General features: G+C 44.6%; 2 protein-coding genes across 8 annotated transcripts in view; one reads left to right on the plus strand and one right to left on the minus strand.

Annotated features, from left to right (window-relative positions):
- SCAI (suppressor of cancer cell invasion) overlaps positions 1-22,516 on the minus strand; it is a 45,424-nt gene extending 22,908 nt beyond the window's left edge. For 4 of the 7 annotated variants that reach the window (XR_012045657.1, XM_072882944.1, XM_072882943.1 and 1 more), the window contains exons 1-3: positions 22,364-22,516; positions 22,182-22,226; positions 6,671-6,802 (exon numbers count right to left, since the gene is read on the minus strand). Coding sequence is in view for 6 of the 7 variants with exons in the window: in XM_072882944.1 (XP_072739045.1) it covers positions 6,671-6,802; positions 22,182-22,226; positions 22,364-22,416 (230 nt within the window). In the remaining variant the exon portion in view is untranslated. Of the gene's footprint in view, positions 1-6,670; positions 6,803-9,182; positions 9,265-22,181; positions 22,227-22,363 lie in introns of all 7 variants that reach the window. The other 3 variants (XM_072882946.1, XM_072882945.1, XM_072882948.1) reach the window with 3 other exon arrangements.
- A 586-nt stretch (positions 22,517-23,102) lies between these two features.
- RPL35 (ribosomal protein L35) lies at positions 23,103-25,160 on the plus strand. The gene is made up of 4 exons (XM_072882950.1): positions 23,103-23,259; positions 23,557-23,693; positions 24,149-24,230; positions 24,940-25,160. The coding sequence occupies exons 1-4, from the start codon at positions 23,257-23,259 to the stop codon at positions 25,087-25,089; spliced, it is 372 nt and encodes a 123-aa protein (XP_072739051.1). The 5' UTR covers positions 23,103-23,256; the 3' UTR covers positions 25,090-25,160.
- The last annotated feature ends 2,062 nt before the right edge of the window (positions 25,161-27,222 follow it).

Raw genomic sequence — 27,222 nt, forward strand, 5'->3', positions numbered from 1 at the left:
ATATGACACACTGTACACACGAGCCTCTTCTCTCCAAATGTGCCTGGGATTCTGGAATGGCTACTCCAACATGCAGAATAGCAGCAGATGGAAGCAGTGCTCTCCATGAGCGAGTTAACATGAGTCAAGTAATTTGATATGTGCAAAAACATTGGTATTTATGGACAAATACAGTCTAAAGCGCAAAAAGGAATCCATGCTCTCTAACCCCCGCAAACATGCCTTTATCAAGGTTCCTCAATATTATCAGGTTCTCAACAGCATCAGACGAACAGGCCTACAAATAATCACTCCAAATAGGAAACAACCATGTTCCTACATGCATTTTTCAACAGGTGATGGAAAACATCTTAACGTCTTACTAAAATAGAAGTAATTTTATGGTTATATGCACAGAAAGCTAAATTGGACTCTTAAAATATCATAGTAAAAAAACCCTACCCAAGAGCAAGCAGAATAATCTAATGGAAATTAGTTCATTTAGACTCGTTTAGACTGATAATATTTCTTGTTACTCATTAAGGAAATAATCTTTTTTAAATGGATGAGGCTGTTCACTGTGTTTCAGAAAGAGACCCTATAACATCATACATAAATCAGCTGTCCAAACGTCACCAGGTCAAGCAAGTATACGGATGCTCACAGCTAACATTCACTGGGTCAGGTAACATCGTCACCACAACATTTGTCACCCTCTAACTCATAGCTAGTGCTATCTCAGAACCTGAGACCTTCTGGTTTTTTCCTATCAGTCTCCAGTGCTATAAGGTGAGTTAGTCAATCCACTTCAGTTCTGCTTTCATACCTCCACTCAACTTCCATGCTGTGATATATTTCCCTCCACCTCCACCCCACAACTTTGATGTAGTCCTAAGGATTTTAGCTTTAAAGGTTGTGTTCTTAATCCTAACAGAAGGCCATCACCTGGGAGTTACTTGAATCTTGGAACAAATGCAACAGAGAAGACCAAAAATCCTCAGTCTCACTGAGCCCACGTTGCCTACAAATCTATACTGAAGCTGATTCAAAGGAGGTGTACAACTCTACGTGGAAGTGGAACAGCTTTTTCAAGACAGTATAATCTTTAATTTGATTCAAGAATGATTTCTTCAGGGAATGCTCTCTCAAACCACTGTGCTGGTTAACGTACCATCCAACACCTCAGTCTTCAGCAGACAGGCACAGAAAAGCAGCATATTCCTCTTCCAAGCCTGGGAGGTCGAGAATGAGGGAAACACCACCTTTTGGAAACCATGCCATGTCCTCTGGAGGAGTAAGACAAGCAAAGCAGTACACTACGATTTCTAGAGCAGTGTACTGGCACATTTCTGCTAACTGTAATTGCTTTAACAGCACCCTAGGTAGAGAAGGAAATTAATATTCCTTTGCTCATCAGCCAAATGTACTTCCCACACAGCTTGAAAGGACCTAGCTTAGTTACTACATGTAAAATGAATCCGTTATCAGCTATGACTCTTACCAGCCTGGAAAACCATTCCAGCACTTGCTGCTGCTATTCTATGAAGATGCCAAGGAATCTGGGCAGGATTTTACCCCACTCCCCCCCCCAAAAAAAATCCCCTCAAACTTGTTGCAATTGGCTGCTCAACATCTTGGATCACACTTTAGTGTAGTGAGGGGTAAACAGGAGTATAAACACGTGCTTCAGGGCACCAACATCTTCATCCAAATACAGCTTCATCCAAACACATGCAAATTTAAAGCATTTACTACAACAAATTATTCACCACTTTCTGCTGTTGTAATAGATGTAAACATTTTAGCTAAACAAAAGTAGTTAAGAAGCTGTCCAAATACATGCCCAAGATACACTGCAGGCTTTGATATAGCAAGAGGTAGTGTTAAATTTAATTAGCACATCACACATTTCAATGTTAAAAAAAAAAAACAACTGAATACAAATACAACACTAAAATTGATCATTTAAACAAAATAATAAAAATCAAAGTTCCCTGGCACTAACTTAAAGAATGACTGAATTAGCAAGTTGACGCAAAGAACCCTACCAGTAGTAAATTGGTCTTTCTAGGCCAAGTTGCATAGGACATTTGAGCAAAGGTCTAACATAAGGAAACAAGAAAACATACCCTTCTTCTCTCAAACACTGAGAAGTAGGTATGTGCCCAAATTAAGAAATAAGCAGGTAACTTTTTTTTGCTGATGATCATGTTTATGCATATATCCCTCATCAGTTAGCTAATATGCTCTTTATACCTCCCCTGTCATCTTCCCTTGCGCACCTGTCACCCCCTCGATTCTGTACCTTCCTCTGTATGAGCCTAAGGATTCTTATAAAACCTAGTTCAACTCACTGCGCTGCATTAGTTTTGAATATATGAAAATTAGTGGCATTTTAAAAAGCCTCTGTTAGCGCAGTGTACACGTGTTTGGCCGTTGTTGCCCACAGTCACTGCTGGGTGTCCACATGCATATTTCTCAAGCAGCCTGCTCGCCTAATTGCAGCTGGCATAGCTGCACAATACTATGCGATTCCTCGGCTCCCCAGGGAACAGGAAAGATCTCCATGGAAACAGACAGTAGCACTTGTTCTTTTGATAGTATTCTGACATGGCTGTAATAAAACTTCATTTATGACAATACATTACCGTGGTTTCACCACAGGTTTTTGCAGACAAGAGCTGCCATTGCTGCTATCCATTTACTGCTTCGTGTTCTGAACATCATGCATGTTGCTCCCATGTATCACGAAATTTTGCTGTGAGAAAACGGATGCATAAGCAAACGAGGACATTTAGTGTAGTTTTCTTAATCGTATCAGAGGACCTGCATTATTTGGTGAGAAATAGCCCAAAAGAATACTAAAGACTCGGTTGACTGCAGAATGGATTATTAATACAGCTCCTCCCACTGAAGGAGACAGAGAATATATGATCCAGAAGCAGTTACACACCCAACTTGAGAGTGAAAGACCAATGTTATAGCAAGACGTTTTGCTACTTCCAGATCTACAGAAGGATCTACTAGATCTACTAGAGCAGTATGGAGAGAAAAAGGCAACAGCCTCATCTTCCTCCACGGTGTGCCTGGCTGAGGATGCAGGGTACAGAACAGGCCACGGTAGGGGTACTCATTCATGCTGTTACTGATCACGATCAGCTTTACAGGCGGGAGGAAGCGGCAGCAAGAAGCAATCCAGATGCAGAGGAGGGAATGGCGATGCTTTGATTTAGGACAGTTCTATCCAGACAAGGAAGACAGTTACACACTTCATTACAATAGCCTCCACCAACAAGTGGAGACTGTTTCCAATTTCTTGGCTTTTAAAACATTCCAAACTGGACATGAAGGCACAAACTCAGATGTTCTAAAAGGATGGGTTTCTCACACTAGGCACAGAAGACTGGTTCCCTCGCCACACTGGAGTGGCTGGTGCACAAATTCCATAGACAGTCCAGAATTTACCCAATTCTTGCTGCATAGTCTCAGCAAAGACCAGCACTACTTATGTGCTCATAATTAATTTTCTGTCAGTAGTTCATTTCAGCCATGCTGTTGGCAGAAGCCAGGTAATACTGGCTGAAAACCAATTAAAGGTGCTGAGGTTTGTTTGGCCAGCACCACATGGAAGTTGTCACACAGGGACAACTTCCAGAGAGGTAAAGATGTTGAGAAAGTCCCAGAGACTCAGCAGTACACTTCAAAACCAAAGGTTACAATAACTGTAAGTTTAACATTCAGAGCTTTAAATACATTCACAGTTTTGACAGGTGATAAAAAAGACAATTTCCTTTTATGTTCATAGGCTTGTAGTAATTACAGGCTCCTATTCCCAGAACCTGAGCAGCAGTGGGGTAATGGCATTGTGGCGTAGCTTCCCTGTTGCCTCTAATAACCCACAAAGACAGTAAGCACACCAGTAGCACTCACAGTAACTTGCCTCACTGACACAATCGGTGTGAGAAGCCAGTCCCCTCCCAGTACCAGACAGGGTACAGCCTGCAGCATTACCTGAAGCTAACAGGGTCCTGTTGTTTCTACATCAGCAGCAGCAATGTGGAACAAAACTAAGAGGTTCAACTTGCATCTTACTAGAAGTCTACAAAATAAATAGTTAAACACTATCACCTCTTTCTATGAAATGACAGCAGTCGTGATTCTTGCAGCCTGCACATTGAGCAACAAGACCTTATAATCTGGGAAACTATGATATATGTGGAAAGTCTTTTCATTGCTTAAAGTCTCAAGCTTCTCTGTGATACTGAACACATTTAAGCACTTTTTAACATTAAAAATAAAGTAATAACTGATGACAGTACACCATGAAAAACTGCTTCCCAACATGCTGCCTCTTTCCAGCCTTTTTCCAAGAAAAAAGCAAGTGGGAGTGGGGAAAGGAGAGAAGAGAGCAATTGGAACATACTTCATTAACAGCTGTTTCTAACTTATAGCTCAGGGTGTTCAAAAAGGCAGTACAGCCACTAGAAAGACAACCTCCCCTCTAAGTTACTCTAGCAGGCATGGCCACAAAAGGATGGTATCACTGGTAGTGCGAGCATGAAGTATACTTTTGAGCAGCAACCTTGGCAGATCATCATATGTTTTCCTCAAATGCTGTATTTGGCATCTGTATTGGGAAGAGAGGAAGGAAATGCTACTGAAACAAAGACGTGGCAGGCTGAGCCCTTGCATTTTTGGCAGCAGCAACAGCTAAGCAGCTGCCAACACAGCTATAGGCTCAGTTCCCTGTAGCTGAAGTGCCCAGAGGAGGCTTCAGGAAGGAAACCATTGCTCTCCTCTCCCTCCCCCATCACTTCTTTTCCACGAAACATGGTAGGGCCAAGAGAATGGCATAAAACACAGGAAAGGCCATCATCATCTTCAAAACAGAAGGTGTCAGGCATGCATCAAATGCATTTATTACGCTAGAGGGAAAAACAAGCAACTGGACTAAGAATTAGGATACTTGCCAAGTCATTTCCAGGTGAACTACCCAGAAGAGAACAAGCACTAACAGAGGAGATACCTGAAAATTATAATGCTGCTTTATCCAGTCATTATGCCCATAGGAATCACAGGTGAAATGGTGGTCACATTCAGTGCAAGAAGCAACTACGTTAATTGTGTCAAGTTACAGTAAGGACAGAGGCAGGCTCCCCTTCTAGTATGTTCTTATTTTCACACAGCAGAGCCGGCTGCTGAAGCCCATCTCTATTTTTATTGCCCACATTTCATCCAAAGATATTTTCCATTTTCTTTTCATCTAGCTGGATACGAAGGTTTCTTTTTGGCAAAGTACCATGGATACACACGGAAACTATATCTCTCATCTGGAAATATGATACAAGTACTAACTCCCTCCATGCCCAAAGGAAAAGACAGAATGGCTGTAGGTGCTCTGCCATCTCTGTGATCTGAACTCGAGCATCCCACATCCAGACATGAACTGTATTAATTTGTACTCTTCAGTGACTCAGGCCAAAATTCAAACAAGCTGTATCAGAAAGACAACGTAATGGCATATATGGTCCTGGAAATCCTGGCATGAAGACTGCAGTCCTTTTGCTTTAGACCCCGTTTCATGGGGTGCTGAATGCAATCACCAAGAACTCCTTGTCTCTACTGCCCATTTACCATTCAGATTTTGGAGCACAAACTGTTTGTTTTGGATTTGGTAATCAACTTCTAAGGCACATGAAAGGATTATCAATAGCGGGGGGTGGGGGGCGAAGGAATTAAAAACATCTTTGCTAACCATCTGTGTTTGAATAACAGCAAGCTATATGGGCCCAAACATACAGTATTACTCAGAGACCAGTAAGACGCTGAACTGCCAACAAGATATGAGCTAAAAGCCATGTTGCTTAAGAGACTCTACAGCAAAGCTTAGAAATAAAACAGCTCTTGAATACATCATCTTTAACTCAGCACATATTGACATAAACAGGATGCCTATATCACTGTCCAAACATGAACTATTTTCCTTGAACTCCCCTTATTCTTATTCCCCTTCTTACTGCTGCTGACAAAACAGCTAGACTTTCTAGATGTTATTGCAGATGTTTTGTAGATAAATACAGATTTTACCTTTCTCCACAGTCCAGATTAAGCATTTGTTTCACCAGACACATACAGGCTATGGTTTGGATGTTTCTGTTTATCACTTCCTAAATTTCTTCCCAAAAAAATATTCCCTCCCCACCTTTCCTCCTACCCAGGCCAATCCTTCTCATCCCTTTTTTTCTTTTGGTACAGAGATGGTGGGGTTTTGGACTTGCATGCTGTTGACTGTATACAGCCACACTTAGTCCTTAATTGTGTACTTCATACACAATATTTCAGTACGAATTCTATGAATTTCACGGAATTTCCAATTTCTAGTTTACTGTTAACTGACTTGACCAAGACATTCAGCTCACCTTTCTCACAGTTCCTTCCCTACTGTCTGAGAAGAAATGTGTGAACCTCTACTCCTACAGACATTCTTACATACATGGACCAAAACTACCCGTACATACATGCACATTGTTCTCTCCTAAACAAACTTACTGGGTTTGAGGTCGAAATGTTCATTTGACCTGAAGCTGACTTCAGGTCAACTGAACTCAGCATCACTCGCATACTAGGTGTATACATACAAAGTGTATGTTCCAATACTTTTCTGAAGGAATACTTTCAAAAATGCACTAACCTTAAGCCATTGAATAGCTGTTTAGATTTATCCAATAAGTAGCAAAAGTCTGTCACTGTTTTCCTCTCTGCTTGAGGAATATCATCTTCAGCTCCTCCTGATGACATGATTTCTTTTAGGGCAAACTCAGTCCTATGAAGAAGAAAATAGCCATATTACTCAAAAATGGAGGGCTACTATGAACTCATCCAGATTAGATACGTGTACCGTTCCATGGGGATGGTAACAAAGAGCATGCAATTCTCCCACAGGTTACTCTTCTCAAGACTCATTAAAAATAACAGCTGAGAATCAAAGCATGGGACTAATTATTGCACAATGCACCAGTTAACAGAGCAAAATTAAAAATAAAAGTGGTACAAGAGTCATAAAATAAAATAACTCTGAGGACTGTATTCACAAACACAAAACTGCCAACAAAAGGACTGTAACACAAACAGTACTTGGGTTTCATACTTGGACAAAGAAATCCTCTCTAAATTTGCCTTTCTGCAGAGGTGTTTATCCTGCAGCTGTATTTAGAGAGACTAGCCTCAGTTCTGTTTATTTTTCATTTTCTTCTGTAACTGCTGAAAACTGTAGCTCACTAGTTCCTATTGCTAAAACATAGCAATTTTAGACAGAATGCTAAAAAATATCCTGCTTCCTCTCTACTTCCTCATGACTGTTTAATTCCATGGCTTGCACTGCCCACAATTAGACCTGCAGATCTATTTTTACTGTTCATGAGCAAAATGTCATATTGTACAGTAATCACCTGAACAAAAAACTAAAATAAATACTAGGATTATCTACATTGAGTAAGGAAGGGAATATGAAAGCCCATAAAGGCAGAGTGGCTTTTAAAATCTTACTTGAAACATACATAGGTATAAAATTATCCTTTTGATCAGCCAAAGGTGAGCTACAGATTTCTCAGCAGCAGCAACAAAACCTGCTCCTCTGAAAATGGCTGCCAGGTCTTTGGCTCTTCTGTGCTAAGAATTTTAGTGCAAGATAAACACACCTCTAACTGGGCAAATGCAGAGCTTTTACTTTCAGCAACTTCTCCACCAGTTCTGGTAAGCACTTTTGTTAAGCAACAAGTTTCCATTTGTGCAGAAGCTGTTTGGATGCTATTTGCATAAATAATTACCTACAAGTCCCAATTCAAGCCAAGAAGTGGCAAAGCTAACTCCTTATGGTCATTGGAAAGTATGCAGAAGCATCTTTCATCAATTATCAGGAAAAACCTTCATCATAACCAAACAGACTTTGGAAATACTTCCCTGAACAAACATTTCATGCCTATCAAATGCAGAAGAAATTGGCAGTTCCCCCCAGCTTTTGGGGATAAGTTAGCAAGCATATCCTGCCAATCAAGCAGCTTCATGATTTCCCAGTTTAGACAAGATGCAGCACACGTTCACTTGTCTTTTATACACCCACCTGACAGTGCACTAGAGCACTGTGCAAGGACATGGGGGCACTGCACAAACTGCTTGTTGAAGAGTTCCAGAAAAAGGTAGGAAGCATCTGCTTATTGTCAGGTAACTGCAATATGGGTGCCGGACAGTGTAAGAGAGTTCAAAACATACCAACCAGATGTCAAAAGCTGTTGGCATGAGCCTATCAAGCAGGACATGAATATTGTGAAGCACCAGCCTGTGTTTGAAATCTCTAAACATTTACATTCACACGGCATGAAACAAACAACACTGAGTACTTAAAGCACCAACATATGAAATCAAAGTGAACAGTGAGAGCTAAAAAACAGATGTCAGAAGCAGCCAGGAGGTGACTCAGGAATTTCAGGAAGAGGGACAATACCCCAGGTCCTGCGTGCTCTGCAGCAAGGGTGACCTAAATCCTGCGGCGAGGCCCTTGGACTCTGCAGTGCTCCACCGTGGCAGACCAGGCACTCTAGAGCAGCTTCAGATACATTTTCAAAAATTGAGGAGCTTGCTTAAATTGCAAAGTATGTTTCATACAGTCTGTATATCATTCCTTTAATTTAACAGTAAAGTCAATTTTATTTTATGCTACCCTTAAGTTATACTATCCAACTACCCCAACTGCTGCTAACATCGGCCAACTGGATCTGTGCTAGCGCTGGCGCAGGCAAGTAAAACCAACTGCAGTTCTCACATGGAGGGAGTCTGCTAGACCCACTGCGAAGAGGGCCATTTATGCAATCCATAAAAGACACGCTAGAAAATTCACTGCCTGCCGATCTGAAAGGTATCAGAAGGCAGGAAAAATAATTGTTGCAGAGAAAGGAGAAAAAATCTCTTTCAGGTTATAGACAATTAAGGTGTATTTTGAAAGCCTACTCCAAGCCCAGACAGTTCCTAAATACTTAGCACAATACTAGTTTGTGGAAAGTTAGGAGAACCGAGAGGAGAAGCGGGGGGAGAAGAAAGATTACCAAACTGAAAGCAAAACATTGGAGAATATTCTGTACGGTCAGCCTCCTGCTATGGCTATCGGCATGTGGCTTTGGAGCTATTACTGAAGCAGAGGGCAAAAGCACCTTTTCTGCTCATGGAAAGAAACTGCCGAAAGCAGAGGGAACAACCTGTTGTCTTCTTATCAGAGCCTGCTGGTGAAGGAACCTAGGAAACAAACCACATTTAAGCACATTCTGACATTCCACAGAGACCTGAAAAATTAGTATACCCTGGAGACACGCCACTAGGACATTCAGCTTTTCCTTTATTCGCAGGTTCAGAAATGAAAAAATGTATGTTACAATCAAGCCACACAGATGGTATTAAGGCAACCAGTAGCCTGAGTTTAGGCTAAAATGTGGTATTATATAGCCGGGGTGAGGACTAAGAGGCAAAGAATCACATGCAGAAGCATACAAAAGGAACACGCTTTCTAGAATAGCCAGGGGTTTACTTTTTGAAAGAGAGGAAGTTAAGTTAAGTCTCATTCACTCCAACTTATCTCCAGAAAAGAATCCCTACTGGTAAAACAGACTGTTCCACACAGCAGACATGAAACTACAGTACCTGCAAAATTACATCTTCACTCTACAACTGAGTAAGCTGAAATCTTAAAAACCACACACACCAACATGTGTATACATACATCAAGACTTTAGCTTGCATTGCTTTAGAGATCAAAATATCAATAAATGCCTGATCAAGTTCCACTTTAAAGCAAAGCTGCCACAAGCACAAAAAGCAGAGACCTAAAAAAGAAAAAAACACAACCAAAAAAACCATGAAGCAACAGAAACACAAATATGAAAGGAAGGGACGGGAGAACAAAAAATTCATTAGAATACAGAGATAGGTGATTAGTTCAGGGGGAAGACAACGAAACCCTGTGTCCTCTAAAACAAGTATCTTACAAAAAGTTCTGGTTCATTTGAAAGAAGCAACTTGGGTTTTTATGTATAGAGGGCCTGCCTGCCAGGCAATGTCTTACTACAACAATAAAAGACTTCCAATACAACTGAATGTCACATGAACTTAGCAAAGACAATAAAAACTAGATTGTGTTGACAACTGTAACAGTTCCACTGCATATTATTACCCCTATATTTTATATTATTTAAGCCAATGATGACTATCACAAATGTGGGATGCTGTCAGTGTTCCAGGGAAGGTTATCATCCTGGCACAATCAGCAGCGTGAAGATGGTGAGAAACAGGACAGGCCAAAACAAAAACCAGCTAGCATCAGTATTTGACGTTGTAAAGCACTATTGCTGACCATGACCAAAAGAGGTTTAAAACAAAGAGGTGTACTTGTATCGTTAAGGTACTGCAGCTCAAACTTCGTGTGTGTGTGTGTGTGTGTGTGTGTGGCGACTAAGGAGGCCAGGTGGAAGAAAAGGGGAAATCTTTTTGTTGCAAATGGCAAAATTTTCGCAGACCTTCTGCAAAAACTTCTAAGTTTGTTCATTATTTTAATTTCCATTAAAACCAATACTCAGCAATAGGATATTGATACAAAAAGATTGAATACAGCTAATAGTAGTAAACAAAAAAAAACCTCACTACAATAGTTGCTGCTGTGAAAACATCCCTACCATTCAGGATTCCAAATCTGCCTTCTACCTGGTTCTAATCTGGATTGCCACAGGTATTTCATATGATATAAAAGAAAGACTTGCATGTTAGACCTGGAATAAAACACTCAATGCATACTTTAATCAGCATGCTTTGAATTACACATTTAATGCTTATTCTAAAAAGGGCTTTGAACAGAACTCTCTACGAGAAACTCAAAAAACTCTGCCCTGTATCATGGTCTGTAAAAATTATATCTGCCAGCTTTTCAGACATGCTTAGCCTACCTTCATTGTTTGTCAAACATTTTGATGGTATTCCTCTCACTCAACCTTAAGCACCTAAACAGTAAGACAGACAGAAAAATTAATCTCATTTTCTACTGATGCTTTTAGAGGGAGGGAGGTAACCAGAAGACACTTGATCTAAGACACCAGAATGAATGCAGAAGACTCCGGGTGCTTATGAAAAGCTATTTCATTAGTACATAATAAATTAAACACAGAAGCCTCAATGTGACCTTCTTTGTTTCTGGGTTATTTTATAATAAAACAGCTAAATCACAGTTAAAAGTAGAATGAAATGAAACCTTAGTTACCCACACAATTATGAAACTATCTCTTTTCTTAATGACCTGAAGATGCAAGCACAATTGCCTGTGGGATAGAACAGAGACAACAGACTTAACACCTCTGGGAGGACAGGATGAGTATGCTCCAAATAATCAACTCTGGACAATGACAATGGATGAGATCAAGTTTCACTCTCTTGCAGGGTGATTAAAGGCATGTTCTGGCTCTGCCACATACTGCACTCAGAAAACAGGAGTACTTCTGAACTATCCATTGTATTCACACGTGTACACGGTATAGTGGAAAGTCCTACTGAAAATCCTTGAACGTTACGCTTTAAAAGCACGAGTCCTCAGAATGGACTGGTTTCTTACTCACTACATGTCAAAATTATCTTCATGATGATTACAAAATAACACCATACAGAAAATACATTATAAAAATATTCAGATTGAATCACATCATGGGCGAACAGAGTCTTCCTTCTAGGAAAAAATAATCAGGAAAAGAAATAAGGGGTTCAACCAAGAAAGAAATAAAAGCAGTGAAGAATTAAGCACAGTAGTAATAAGCATGACAATTTCCCTCTGTGAGATATCTTTAGAAAAGCTGCCAGAAGGTAATTCTTCTACAGATCTCAAATTCAAAGAAGCATTCTGGTTACAGACATGAGACAGGCGCTGCTGCAATTTAAACCCTGGTTTCACTCAGCCACAGCACATGCCTGAATATGAAGGAAAGATGGGAAGGGAGATGGAAAGAAAAAGGAGAACAGGACCTGTTAAATGATAGGTGAAGCTGGCTTTTCCAGCTGACAGAGAAGGAAAATAAAATTAGTTATCTCATGCAATGGTTTGGGCTTATCATGCTCCAGAGGGGGTGGTATTTGGTGCTGTACAAAGAAAGAACTACTATCACGAGCACCTCGGGAAAGGAGGAGGTCTTCCCTGCACTAAAGACTGTGTTGTAATGCAGCAGCATTACAGACAGGAGAAGGAATTATTATTAGAAACAGCAAGTGGGCACAGCAAAGGGAGGAATATAGCTACTGACATCGCCCTTTCCTCAGGGACTGCTGAGCTCCAAATGAAAAATATAAATAAAATGCAACCAGTAGTACATCCACAATGTGGACCTCTCCTTCTCTTGGATACTAGAAGTAACCCCGCAGACCTGTGCTCCTCTTCTGCAAACAGACAGTTCTCCCATTTTGACAGCCCAGCTATACCAGAAATATCACCTACTTAATTTGTTGTTCTTGTGTTTGATGCTTTTTGCTTTCTTTCATGCAAAAGAAACTGTTGGGCTGTTTTGCATGACAATTTTTTTCTTTTTTCTCAAGTAGCGCATGTTAAAAAAATGACCTCGAGAGTCTGCAAAAGGAGACACTGGAACATTGGTTTAAAAGACTGTTAAAATAAAGTCAGAAAATGGTGACTTCCAGCAGAAATTATTATTCTCTCAAAGATTTTGCCAACTCCTCAGGCCATACAAGGCAGAAAAATTGTGCTAGCCAAGCACTGTGCTTCGCGTGCCAGGTTCTTTCCAACACACTCTCAGAACGCACAATTCCAGGTTTGCTTAGTACAATACATTAACAGATTTTACAAATTCATCCCATTGCAGCACCCAGGGTAGGAGAACTTACAGGCATCCCAGAGGATGGCAAGACTATGCAAAGCAATTGGAGCTGAAAGGCAGGAGAAGGGGTATGGGAAACAGATGAAAGTTTCATGATGCTAGCCAGTATTTTTAAAGTTATATGTCACTTACATCACACACGTTTCCACTTCCCTGTGGTTTGCCGTCTTTTGGCTAAGGTTTTCCAGGCTCAGCTGGAAGGGAAAAAGAGTGCTGAAGTCAACGGTATGCACTCTGTACTGGCCCTATACTGGGACTCAGGCCTGTAAAGCAAGGCACGCTTTGCGAACGGTCAAAGAATACTCTGGTTCAAGGAAATCAAGCTGACAATGAAAGTCAAGCATAGATATGTTAAATAACTGTATTACATGCACATCTCCTTAGCCAGATTTATTACTTAGCCAGGAACACTGTAACCTGCCATTCAGCTGCCTGGTAGAAGAGGGTGGTCATAACTTCACACCTGACGCTTACAAGCAAATAAAACTTCACTCCACAGAAAATTTAGCGGTGCTATAACTGTATGGCATACTGTACAGACAGAAGTTAGGAGTGTATAAACTCTGTTGAGTAAGGACAGGTAGAATCAGGGGCAGTTTCCTGGAGCTGCATAGCCGAGTTGGCTGGATGCAGCAGCTTGACCTCTTGACAGAGCTTTTGTACAACTGATCTGTCTTTTTTTAAGCCATGTCTTCTGCTCGGTTGTGCAATCTGAGTGTCACCTGGACAGCCTCATCACATGAGTATTTAGAGGATAAAAGCTGTGAGTACCTATTAGCAGTGCTTTATCTACTTCACCTAAACGGTCAATTGGAAGAACAACTCTCCTCTCAGTAGAGCATCAGCATTAGACTTAAAACTCTCATCTTGTACTACTAGAGGCAAACAAACTCAGTACAAAGACTTTAGCGGCACATTTGTTCTGTCTGGTATTTTACTAAGGAAATCAGTGTCTGTAGTACTGAACACAAGCAGCAGAGTACAGATACTTCACATACATGATATACAACCTGTCTTTCTTACTTCAAAACGAGAAGAATTTAGTCTTAAATTTTTAGACATTTATACTTTAAACTATCACTTTCAGAAAAAATAGTATGATTTCATAAGTATAAGCACGAGCGCATCTTTCAGAAGCAACTCTTCCAAAAATCAGAACACGTTGCTCATTGCATCATTTAACAGTTGACTTCATGCACCTTACAAATACTGGTCTCCACAGTGTTCCAGCCTCCCAAAGATAAAGTTCAGATGTTAAACATTCACACTATGCACAGGAACAAATTTATTACAATTAGAGAACTGATCAATGTGACCCAGTGAAGCTTCTTGGCTAAAATTAGAACAAGAATCTGTGTTTTACTTCAGGCTCCAGCCATTCTGATTACTGAGCCTTCAGCTCTGTCCCTTAAATAACCTGTACACAACCTTCTGAACAGGACAGCAGATGCAAATCTAACAGGACAATCCAGGATAGTTAACGTTGGGGATGGGGACAGGAGAGAGAGGAAGAGCATTCTCTGTTTTGGAAGAAATGCTCTTGTTTTTTTCATCCACCTAGCTGAAGACAAGCTGCAAACCAAGCAGTGAACTAGGGTGGGTTGACTATGTTGATTAACCTTTAGCCCAAGAATCAGAACTTTCTGTGACAGATGTAATACAGAACAGTAAACTGCCATATCGACTACAAGTCCTAAACTCTTGCTGATCTGGAGTTTCATTGCTTGCATCAAATACAATTGGCTTGGGGTTTACAGCTGAGGCCCTGATTAATATTAAAATTCTGGAGTTGAGCAGGAAGTATGTGCTCAGACAAGTGAACTAATGATAGGGGTAAGTGATGGCTGCATCCTGATTCACAGCTTCATGGATAGTTTTACCATTTTAATCAGGAAATCACAGCACAGATATATAAACTCTGCTCTTTAAATGCTTCCCACTCCTTAGTTAGAGATGCAAGCAGTAACCAAAAAGCAAAAGCAAACACACTTTCTACATCTATCTTGTTGATACAGGAATTTCCCCAACTAAGACCTTATTAGAACTGCTCTCCACAGAAACCAATGGTGGAAAATACATTCCAATCTATCAGGATTTAAAAGGTCTCAAACCTTGAGTCCAGGGGACCCCCTCTTTTTTCACTTTTCATCCTGACACACCTCCCACAGCATCATTGCCAAAAGGGGACGTGATATAAAGCCAGATGCCCAGTTGGTATCTATTTCTTATCCAAAAATTAATAGCATAGTTAAAACTAAGCTCTTGATCATTCATACCCAAAGCCTGGTACTATCATGTCTCAAATCTCTACCAAGAAACATCTGATCCTGCTTTCATCAAGCAAGATGTCTACCTTTGCTCTCTATTTGCCTCTCCTTTTCTTCTACAGGCTGGCATACTCGCCTCTCGTGTTTTCTTTCAAAGCTATACTGCACGGTTTGGGAAAACCATCTGTGCGTTTCCATGTAATCTGCTCAGAGTGCTAGTCCTGACAGAGCCTCAGACAACACAAAATTAATGAGAACCCAAATTCATTCCTCTCGCCAGAATACCCCATTCTCCATTGAGAGCGATTGTCCCAAAGTTCCTGAGACACCACTCAGTTCTATTCAAGAAACACCGAAATAAATAAATAACAACACCCGCCCCGTACACACAGGCATGCACGCACCAAAAGCTTCACAGACTGCTGGAGTCTGTACTTCAGAGGGAACAGCAAGGAGCAGGTATATACCAGACCATTTCTTTATAAAATATATGGGGGGGGGGGGGAAGGATTTCTTTATTATTCCAAGGTTTTTAGTAAAAGTTGGAACCAAACACAGACATTTCTCATCCCCAACCACTGTTCACCTCAGGGCACGTCTGCACTGCAGTGGCTGCAGCTCTTCCAGACGTACCAAGCTCCTTTTACGGTAGCTCGCTCAGACGCTGCGGGAGGCATCTGCAAGCAGGCTAAGAGACCACTCCTGGCCTCCTGGCACAGTTTGTAGCCCAGGAGGACAGCAATGCCCAGGTCTAGCTTAAAGAAGAACTAGATTGTTTCTGTACCAGCTATGCTCACTGCTGTATAAACATGCACACAGAATACACAATGAAAAGCGCTTGGGCAGAGCCCAGGCTTTGGAGACATTTTTTTGTTTGAACACCACAATAAAAAGCAACTTACAATGTAACTTAAGAAAGAGAAACACGGAGCTATTTTATTTAGCTGATAATGCTGGTCAAATCGTGTTCTCTCTGCCTGGATGTTTGCTTATTTCAAAAGGGCACTAAGGAGAAATGCAGCATGAACTAGGAGGGTGAAAAACTTCTATTTTGTAAACAAATTAACAGTGTGGGTGACTGAAAATCACCTGCAAATGCAACTAGTTCTACTCCAACTGGGAATCTGCCAAGAAAGTATTTTTCCTACTAAAATATACCAATTTTACAGCTAACTTGCAGAAGTAGTACTATCTCTAAAGATGAAGCAAGAGGGAAGACATTTAAAAAAAAAAACAACAAACATAGAAAGTCAACAGAGCCTGTGACAGTAGCCCACACATTTGTGCACCAACAGTCATCCTCACTTTTAAGAGGGAGGAAGCCTGGTCCCACATCGACCTGTATGTGCCCTGTGGATCCTTCCCTACCCATCACAATAACCCCAGCTCTCCCACCCAGCAAAGGGAACTGCTTCAGCTGTCCCAGAGCTCCACACACATGCTGACTGGCTGGCCAGACACCTCCTACAAAATATAACAATTCTCTCCTGCCTGTTCCTCCCTTTAATAGATGCACTAAACACGTCCCTCTCCTTCAGCTTTGAGTTTTGTGAACATTACTGGCTAGATAATCCTCAGGACCTTTGTCCCTACAGCAGCACTGGTTACATTGGACAAGTGATTTAAAAGCTGCTTGGAGAAGAAGAAAAAAGAGGAAGCCTGACTGTGTATTTGCATAAACTTTGTTTCCTCAAAAGGGGAAAGGAGAGAGAAGGGGATATATCAGAAAACAAGATAAAAACACGCACACACAATTCTCTGGATGCACACTGCTGTAGCAAGTGGAAGTGACAGACAGCAGGCATGCAGAGTTATACAAGAATTTTATTTTATTACTGCAAACTAAGTTTAGTACTGTCACATGAATGTGTAGTTCATTCCTCAGCGTATCAGAACACCAGAAGATTTGCAAACACTGTCGCATATTAAGACCCCAGAGTTAACGTGAGCTGCCACCACTGCATTACCTTTGACATCTCAGCAGGAACAGTCTCAAGACTTCCTGTAGGGAAACAGCCAACACCACGAATTTGACTCCATTCTGAGTCAAATGAGTTTGAATATCCAGCATGTAGTGTCAGTCCTATTACTTTAGCTTCAAATAAGTGCTTAGTCTATAGAATCAGACTTTTCATTCAGTTTACAAGTCTTTAAAAATCCTTTTATTGCTTAAAGCACACCTGTCTGTATCCAGAAGTGCAGCTTTGGCATCTTTTCTCCCAGAACAAGGCAGAGCTGCTCATTAACATCATACCATGGAAACAGTGCTGTCCCTTCCTGCCTTCTAGGCTGAGATCATCTAAGCCACACCTTACCAGCAGTCTCTTCTAAATTCACTATGGGCGGGCTCACTTTAAATACAAGAGACATGATATCACTGTGGGATGCACGTGGCCTTTTTCAATTACCTTCATAACACAAAACTTTTGCCTCTCCTCTTTATGTTTCTGCCACTGGCAATTTGTTCCACCTTTGTCCATTCTGCGCCCTCTGTGATCCCTCTTTCACTGCAGTTCACGACCTTTTGTGTATAGGATGAACAAAGGGCAAAGGCTAAAAACGTCATCACAGTTGGGCCTCTGCTCTTCTATGGCCTTAACTAGTTTGCTGCTAAAAATGAGCTCAAGCTCCAAGTCAGACCGAGGCAGAGCTTCTGGGTCATCGGAGTCCAGGAATCCCCAGAAGATGGTTCAGAAGCAACGTGGAAGAGGATGCAAGTGTTTCCTTTCATCCGAATTCAATCATGAGTGGTGCCTGCATACCACCTACATGGTACTTAGTAGTCATTTGCATTGTATGAAAGAGCAATAGAAAAAAGAACATCAGGCTAGCCTACTCTTGGCAGGGGTGGGAGGGGAAGAAGGGAGATAGAAAAACACCATCAGCTGCAGCGGGCTGAGCTGTGTGTATTTACATTTCACAAGCTAAACTATTTAGTGGTTTATTTACACACAATGTTCTTGGAGCAGCTAAAATGCCAGTTGTGTTTTATCTTGATTTTGTGGCAATGCCCATAAGCCACAAAATCATAGGAAGAGTCTGCAAATGAGATACAAACCTCGTGCATCTGGAAAAGGACATAAGCCACTGTGAGAAGGGAGAAAGATTTTGGAAGCACAGGCACAACAAGGCTGAAATACATCAGTTATGACAAGACACCAAAATACAACCCAGGGACTCGAAAGCAATGACCAAGTCACAATACAACAGTCTATGCTGCAGGGATCGCACATCCCAGTATAATTCTCATAGCCAAGTCAACCTACAGCAAGGCAAACCGGGGCCTCAGGTCTCTCTGGGCTGCCCCTCCATGTTAGAGTGAGGAGGGAATTGCAGTCAGCTCCATTTTATGCACATTCGATGGCAAGATGCCAACACAACTGTTGACCGAGCCAAATCTGGGCCCCCTTGAACTAAGCCATCACCTAAAGCAGGGCGGAAAAGCACATGCCTCTCACATCTAGAGCGGCCAAGTTCCTGAAAAGCATCCGCGTTACAAGATAATTTTTTTCCTTTCTTTACTCAGAAAATGACTGATCTTTTAACTCTTTGATGTACTCTCATTAATTCAAAACTGAATGGCTGCTATACAATGTCCCTTGATGTTAATGTGATGGAGAGACTTCTTTCTAGCAAGTCAAATTATTTACTAGATGGCCCAAACGGCAGTTCAGGCCAGCGTCCGATCTGGAGGGCAGTTATCATCGCACTCTGCATCTTGTTAGCATTCTCAGCCAAGGTGTCAATGGCTGCTTTCCAACTGGAACCTTACTCTGACAAAAAAGAATGCAGTACAAGCTAGGGAAAGCTTTTTGATCGGTTCAGTTCCCTTCTTCCCTCCCAACCGGTGTTTGGCGGTAAGCTGCCAGCAAGCTTGGGAATTGCATGGAGAGCGTCATCACTCTGGGAATTCACCCTCCTGAGTAGGAACTGCTCGCGGACCGTTCCTCTGCCACACAGCAGAGAAATCCCTCTGCTGACTTATGCTTTAATTATATTTAAAAAAATTCATCTCCTAGTCTGTGTTCTATTATAATAATAGCAATAATTAAAAATACTTCAAACAACGAGTCCTCTAAACCTGCTGTTCCATCCAGGCTTTTTGGCATTGCACACTTCCTTTCTTGACTGACATCCTCAGGGAACCAGATTGATGGTTATTCTATTCTATTCCTGTTGCAGGACCGTACTGCGCTCTCTCAGCGCATGTAAACTGCTAGGTAATATTTGTGTTGGCAACTAACTTACATACTTTATAGAAAGAGACCTCTATTTGACCCTCCATGCAGCTCCCACACACAATTTGGTCCACTCCTTTAAACTGCTTCCTTCTGCTGCAACACATACCCCGTTCCATACCTCTGTTTCTAGCCTGTTTAAAAACTACATATCCAGAACAGAGCTTATTAAAGAGAGCAACTCGGCTACAAAAGCAAAGCCTGTAGAATGTCCTTATGCAAGAATACCAAAGAAAATTATTTTAAAACTTGCATGTGAAAGTCCTGGTTTTCCTTCTACAAAGATTGCTCCAATTAAACATTTCTGTGAAAAAAGCTATGAAAAGTTCTGTGAAAAAAAAGACATCAACACACAGACTTCTGTGATAAGACTCTGATAGCTGTATCATGCTTTGGGGGGTTGGTGGGTTTTTTTGTTTAAAATACAGTTAAATTTTAGCTAGTTAGGCAGTAACATCACCTCAGAATAGACTTTCACACCAGAACTCTTCCTTCCTTGCCCAAAGCACACCATGCAGAATAAAAGATAAGCCAACAAAGTAACGTGTCCAGATGACCAAATGAATTCCCATTATCCATTTATACCACGGCAGTTTATCAACAAGTCCATTTAAAGCCAACAGAGCTAAACCAGAATAAAAGCAATGCAAAAAGGGGCAAAATGTGACTGGCACACGCCAGGGCGAGCACAGCTGCAGTGCGAGCAGAGGACTGTGCAGTCGCATCATGTGATGGGAGCGGCGCTGGCAGCAGAGAAGGGAGAGCTACAGCCCCCGTCCTCCCACCTTCATAAATCTGTGCCTTCAGTGCAACATTATGGACAACACCATTTAATTTCAACGCAGAACTGACTCAGGTTATAAGCTTCTCAATGTTTTGAATTGTTATTCTCCATTTTTATTACCTCTCTCCACCAAATAAAACAATAACACAGAAATGAATAACAATACAGGCAAGCTATGTATTCCTCCCACTGCTAAGCACTTTCAGCATTTTATCACTTGTAGATCTAGTTTCTCAACGGAGCACGGTGAACACAGAACACGGTGCTGTTGTCTGTATCATTCTTACACATAGGGCTTGGCTCAACTAGTCCTCTGTGATAAAATCTTCCAATGTATGTAAGGGACATGGATTGCCAATTGAATTTTGATGCTGTATTGTACCTATATGTCAAGATAAAACAATGATCACAATCTCCTTTGTAGCACAGCAAAATATTTCTTCTCTCCATATAGTTTCTGTGAATGGTTTTTATACTTTCTGTAGCAAAGAGCCTGGCTATCACATTGGGTATGTTATCTGTATTATTTTGGCAGCCCAGAATGATTGGAAAATTATGCTCTTTGCTCCTCATTAAGCGACTCATTGTTTCTTTCATTTAACATAAACTGTGATCCAGTTTATCAAAACATCTTAAAAGAGACCAACTTGACTGATTTGGAAAAAAGGCATTTTTTTCTCCAAGAACATGACCTACAATCAGGTGTCATGCTTCTTAATCGCTCCCTCAACAGTCTGAGCAAGGGAAGTTACAACTGTCACACAGCAGGGTTCACACAAGGCGAGAAGATGTACTGGGCAGTAACCGCATCTGCTAACTTCCCCAGCAAGAGCCATACCAGGAGGATGTTCTGTGATTGCCGAAAGCTGCTACCAACACTGCGGTTCTGTTGCTCGCAGGAATGGTGGGAGAGCACACGCATGCTGGGAAACTCACTTATACTAGCATTTTAGTCATCATATGGTCCAACAGTGCTGCTTTGCATTAGCTTAGACAAGATGCTGAGAATTATGGATTGCATTTGGAAAGCTCTTGCAAAAACTAGGCATTTTTTATATTACGGGATCCATTTTGCCAGTTGGAGGACTCGAATTGCTTAGCTGAGACACAGCTTAAGCAAGCAAGCTTGGATCCTGGTTATTAAATTACTGAAGTGCAACTCAGACTTTGACGAAAACAGGTCCTATTCTGTGGTGGGAGATTAGACCCAGACTCTGAAAACCTGCAGTCTTGATCCTGAATGTTTCCTCTGGGGCAGCCTTTGGTTATTGACATTTTTATAGCCAGTAACAGGCAAGAAATCTGGGGGGATGACACAACATAACAATCATCTAGCTTCTGTCCCTAAGGGCATTTCACATCACCTATTGTCCAAAGCATTCCTCAGTACAAAACAAGAATTTGGTGAAGAGGGAGTTGCCGAGATAAAAGTTAAAATCAGAACAAATCCAGACGATTCCGTCTAACTTGCAATTTGGATATCCAGCACTGCACAGACAGCTCTTGTAAAATCCAGCAATATTTCAGCCGAAAGGATTCAATTGCTGATGCAGAAATGCAGCTACCTGTCAAAGGCATGCGAAACACCTACAGCCTCCCCAGCTGGGAGGCGGGGTGGGCGAGAGGGAAGATAACAGAAAGAATAGAGAAGTTAATAGAGGGGGCCGTTTTCGTAATTATTGCAGTTACGCTGCGAACCAAGGCCTAAGCAGAAAACGTGTCACATCGTATTTCTCTTCTCCGTTAACGGCAAAGACAGCGGTGAGCACGGCTCCGTGCACCCAGGCACAGGGCCTCGGCAGCCTCCACCGCCATCGCTGCCACTCAGCCCCGGCACAGGGCACAGACCCCCCGGCGAAGCTGCGGCTTGTTTCAGACGGCGCTTAACGCCGCCGCGGAGCCTGCCCCGCCGCCGGGAGAAGCCCGCCGGGAGGGGATGCTCCGCACAGGGGATGCTCCCGGCCACCCCCGCCCGCACCTGCCGCGCCGCCCGCTCCCGCCTTACCTGGGCTTCCGCTTGCGGCAGGGCTTCTCCGCTGGGCCTGGAGCTCTGTGGGGGCGAGACAGCGGTGAGGGGCGCGCCGCCGCCGGGCCTGCCCCGAGGCGCCCGCAGCCGCCGCCGCCGCTCGCTCGCTCCCGCCCGCCCGCCCGCGCCGCCGCCCCGCCCGCCCGCGCCGCCCCCCGCACCTGGAGGCCGGGCCGGTGCGGGGCAGGCGCTGCCGGGCGGCTCCTCTCACCATCCGCGCCGCCTCCGCCAGCTCCCGAGCAAAGCCGCCAGCGCCGCCGCGGCGAGGGCTCCGGCTGCGCGGAGCGCGGCTGCCGCCTCACGCTAGTCTGGGCCGGCCTCGCCCCGCCCCCGCCTGCTCCTATTGGGTGGGGCGCCCGGGCTAACGGCGAGTCGGCCTTCTGATTGGCGGCGCAGGCCGTCAATCGGGAGTCCCCCGCCCTCCCGCGCGGGGCCGGTGAGGCACGGCGCGGCTGCCTGGATACGGCGGGAGGCGGCGTGCGGCGGCGCCACCGTGCGGGAGGCCTGTCCCGCCGTGCCGGACCCGACCCGACCAGCTCCCTCCCTCTGCCCGCCCGCCCGCCCGCCCGTCCGTCCGTCCGTCCCGCCCGGCCACCTGCGCGCACGGCCGTGCTCCCGCCCCAGCCCCGCTCCGCCGCGGTGGCCGCTCCCGCCCCGCCCGCCGTCACGTCCCCACCGCTGCCGGGGTAAGAGTGCCGCACCTCGGCCAGCGCGAGAATACCGGCTCCGCTCTGACAGGGCTCCAGCGGCTGAAAGAGAAGGGGGGCGGCGGCAGCACCGAGCCGCCGCGGTAGAGCGGCGCGCAGCAGCCCCCTCCCGAGGGGCCGGAGCCCCAGTGCCCCGGGGCCGGCGGCGCTGCCCCGCCGCCGCCTCCCGCCTTCCCTGTCAGCGCCCGCGGCCGGTACCACCGCGCTGCCCGCGGGGGGTGCGCAGCGCCCAGGCTCCTCCCCCCGCCCAGCCGCGGATTGGTAGGCTCCTGCCGCCAGCACCCTCCGCCTCCTGTCCCCGCGCGGCTTCCGTCCTTTCCGCCCCGAGCCGCGCCGGTGCTGCCATTATGGTGAGCGCTTCCCTGCCCCTGCCGCTGCAATCCGGCGGCATCTGCGCGGGTCCCGGGCCGCCGGCCGTCCCGCCGCGGCACCGAGCCCGCTGCGGCACCGAGCCCGCCGCGCCGCTGTCACACGCTGCCGGCCTGGCCCCGCCATCGCCGTGATGTGGGGGGAAGAGGGCGGGCGGCGGTGTGGGGCCTGAGGGGCGGCGGGAGGCCGCGGGGCGGTGGCCGGGGGAAGGCCGCTCCCGGCCGGGGGGCGCGGCGGGGTCCCGGGAGCGGGGCTGACGGTCTGTCCGCCGCCCGCAGGCCAAGATCAAGGCCCGAGACCTGCGGGGGAAGAAGAAGGAGGAGCTGCTGAAGCAGTTGGACGATCTGAAGGTGGAGCTGTCGCAGCTTCGCGTGGCCAAGGTGACTGGCGGGGCTGCCTCCAAGCTCTCCAAGATGTAAGTGGGGTCCGGCCCGCGGGTGTCGCGGCTCGGGGGGTGCTGCGGGGAGGCCGCGGAGGAGCTTGCCCGAGCCGGAGCAGGGGTTGTGGGGCAGAGCGGCGGCCTTCAGCCGGAACCCGCACGGGAGTGCTCACGGCTGGGTTGTGGGGGCCACGGTGCGCTGTTGTTTGAGGGGTGCTTCCGGAGTCTGTGATTGCCTGGTACTGTAAAACATGAGAAAAAGTAGTATGAAAGAGGAATAAATGTTTATAGGCTTGAAAACGCGTTTGTATGTCTCTCGGCTCAGAGATGTTCAGCTGAGATACGCCGGAAGTTGTTAGCGTTTTGCTACAACATGGTGTAGTGTAAGTTACTTGGTTGTAGCATGTACACGTTTTCTGTATGCTGGGTTTTGAATCTAGGGTACTTGTTGTTCAGTAAGTTCTGAGACATACTTTTTTTTCCACGTGCAGACGTGTGGTGCGCAAATCCATTGCCAGAGTGCTAACTGTTATCAATCAGACCCAGAAGGAGAACCTGAGGAAGTTTTACAAGGTAAGTCCAAACGTCTTGCATAGTGGTGTTTTTTCTCTTACTATTTTCAAATACGTAGTTTGTAGGAAGGAACTAATTTTGTGGATTGTTACTTAAAAGCTTGAAACTAAAAAAAAAACCAAAAACCTCATTTGTGTTCAGTTTTAAAGTTGTCTGGTCATGGTTCCTTTTTGAATATCATTGCAAGGCTACCCTGAATTCTGTAAGCTCGGTGTGAATCTGCTTTTGCTAGGAGTCTTCTGGGCAGCATCACTTCTCTGGGGTGTAGTACACTTTCTAGAAGATGCAGTTTCCAGAAATGCAGATACTCTGCTAAATTTTAATCACGTTGCAGGTGACCAAGGAATTCTTTATCTCAATAAGTTTCTATAATTTTTACACTATTAGTTCTTGGGGTTTGAATTATATAGAATAGGAAAAAGAGAACTTTTCAAGAGGTGTTGGGTAACTGGGACTTGTAAGATTAAGCATTACTTAAACCTGAGTCAAAGCTAGTACAACTGGCACAGAAATTGGAATCAACTCATGTTTCGCAGTGGAGAGAATTCTCTTAAACTTTTAGACTGTAATGATAGTCCCAATAAAAAGAAGCTTAAAGCACTGCTGCTGGTGGTGTTCTTGCAGGCAGCTCGGCGCTCTATGAGCTCGTGCACCTGATTGCTGCCTTGCGGTCTCTCAAACTCAACTTGTTGTGTATTTTTGAAAATAGGGCAAAAAGTACAAGCCTCTTGATCTGCGGCCGAAGAAGACTCGTGCCATGCGACGCAGGTTAAATAAGCATGAAGAAAATCTGAAGACCAAAAAACAGCAGCGAAAAGAACGCTTGTACCCTGTCCGGAAATACGCCATCAAGGCATAAAACTGCAACGTGCCGAAAGTTCTTAATTATATTGGCTGAGTATGTGTCATTAAATAGAATTTTGTTTGGAAGCTGTCACTGGTGGTTTTTCTTAGTAGTGGTGGAATAAAGAAGTCGTCAGCTTTATGAAAAGAAATTGGAGGATTCACAGAAAGTTGATTTGAATTTATTGCTAATGAAAATACTGACATAACTTGCAGTTTAGGATTATTCTTCTCTTTGAAGAACAGGCAGATGAGTACAGATCTGTGAAGGTGGTTCAACTTAACAAACAAAAAATATTTAACTTGAGATTGATTTTAAATGGAAACTTTACACAGATGTTTACAGTGAGTTGCTATTCACTTCAGTAGCTTCAGAGTAAATGTTTAAAGTGTTTGTCTTGTGCCCGTGTTGAAGCGTTACGGAGATGAACTGATTTGCTGAAGTGTTTTAGTGGACTTCATGGAAACTGAAGAATTCCGTCAGCACTTGTTTTGGATCTCTGTGCAACCAGTTGTAGCACCAAAGAACCCCGACCGTCCCCGGTTCGGGCGGATGCCGTAGGTAGTGGTTTGCCTGGCTGAGCTGCCTGGCCCTGCTGGCAGACCACTTCAGGCCAGCACCTCACAGGTGGCTGGTCACTAGTCTGACCACCGCTGCCTGGAGCTGGGGCGAGGGGTGGCCAGAGGGCTGCTGCAGCCGCCTTCTCAGGAAACTTATTTCATGTCGGTCAGGAAGCTGGGTTCCGGCATCATCCTCCAGATTTGTTCCCACTTGAACCGATTTATCTTGGCAATGGCTCCTGGAAGCCAGAGGGTGCTCTCGGGGGGAAGGTGAAGGCACCATCCGATGTCCCCTGTCAGCAGAGGCGCATTTCGGATGCAGCGTGTTTGGTCTGTTGGTGCCCAGCTGCACGGGGTCCTGCGGCAGGGCTGCGGGGGTGCCCGCAGGCAGTAACCCGCACAAGCTGCAACGCTGCCTCCTAGGAAGTCTGCAGGCTGGTGCTGCACTCACCTGGAGTTAGGAGCGTAAAGAGGACGTGTTTCTAGGGGCACGCAGGTATCTCTTTGAGTTGAGAATAGTCCCATCAGGCTGGTGTCAGCATACAGCATCACACGCTGCGGGGTGGGAAGGGAGGAAGCCCAGTTCCAGTTAAGCATTAGGAAAATGCAGGGGATATGCTGGTTTCAGACCAAGTGGTTTTTTTATGTGCATGTGAAGACTGATTGAGGTCAAATGCAATCAGGAAACCACACTTGAGAAAAGCTGAGCCAGAAGATTGTTACCTCTAAAGTTTCAAGGCACTCCCCGCTCTCGCAGTTCCACCTGTCAAGCACTGAACTAGTTAAATGGTTTGACTTCCTGTCCCCCAAGGAGTTCTCTGGAACTCAGAGTTGCGATTCCAAAGGCCTTTTTTGGTTCTGATGTAAGGAAGAGTTACACAGTGCTGCTCAAGCGTTCGTGATGCAGCAGTCATGGTTTGTGTTAGTGTAGCTAATATATTCTCACATGAAAAATTCTCTACCCATTAGGGAGTCCTTAGATTGGATCCAGATTCTGTGTAGGAAAAAGATCTTAATTCTGCTCGCTTGAATGTTGCATAGATCTGAAGGATTTTCAAGCCTCAAACAAGTTTTATCCAGAGAGAGGTCTAATTATGTGTGCTAAAGTGAATTTCCCATATATTGAGCTATTATGAGGGATAGCTTTACAATGATGCTAATACTGGCTGTGTGATAGCTTTGTTAGGAGCTTCGTGTGGACCTGAACACAATACGTTTGGCAGCGAAGGAGGCCCAGCCTGGCACAGCTCTGGGCTCCGCTCTGCGTGGGCCCAGGCTGCTGAAGCGCGCCGTAAGATGGAGCATTGCGTGCGGGAACTGGCTCCTTTGGCTCGTGTTCATATTACCGTAAAGGCAGGCAGGGTTACAAAATACTTTGCTTTACCGTTTCTGAATATCCTGCAGTGGCCAGCAGCAAGCCGCTCCTGGAGAAGCACGTGCTTCTCACCCGGCACACGTGGCCCTCCAGAAGAAGAAGGAGCGCACCACTACGAGGATCCCAGATCTGCATGCTCCTGTCCCAGGAGCCTGATGCCTGAAAGAGGCGAGGGAGAGGCTGGTCCCGTGCTGGGAAAGGGGCAGGCTGGGG

Source organism: Ciconia boyciana, chromosome 18 (genome assembly GCF_034638445.1).
Source record: "Ciconia boyciana chromosome 18, ASM3463844v1, whole genome shotgun sequence".
NCBI lineage: Eukaryota > Metazoa > Chordata > Aves > Ciconiiformes > Ciconiidae > Ciconia > Ciconia boyciana.

Coding starts and splice junctions, on each gene's coding strand:
- RPL35 (XM_072882950.1), top strand. Junction 23,694..24,148: donor GCCTCCAAGCTCTCCAAGAT/GTAAGTGGGGTC, acceptor TTCCACGTGCAG/ACGTGTGGTGCGCAAATCCA. Junction 24,231..24,939: donor ACCTGAGGAAGTTTTACAAG/GTAAGTCCAAAC, acceptor TTTTGAAAATAG/GGCAAAAAGTACAAGCCTCT.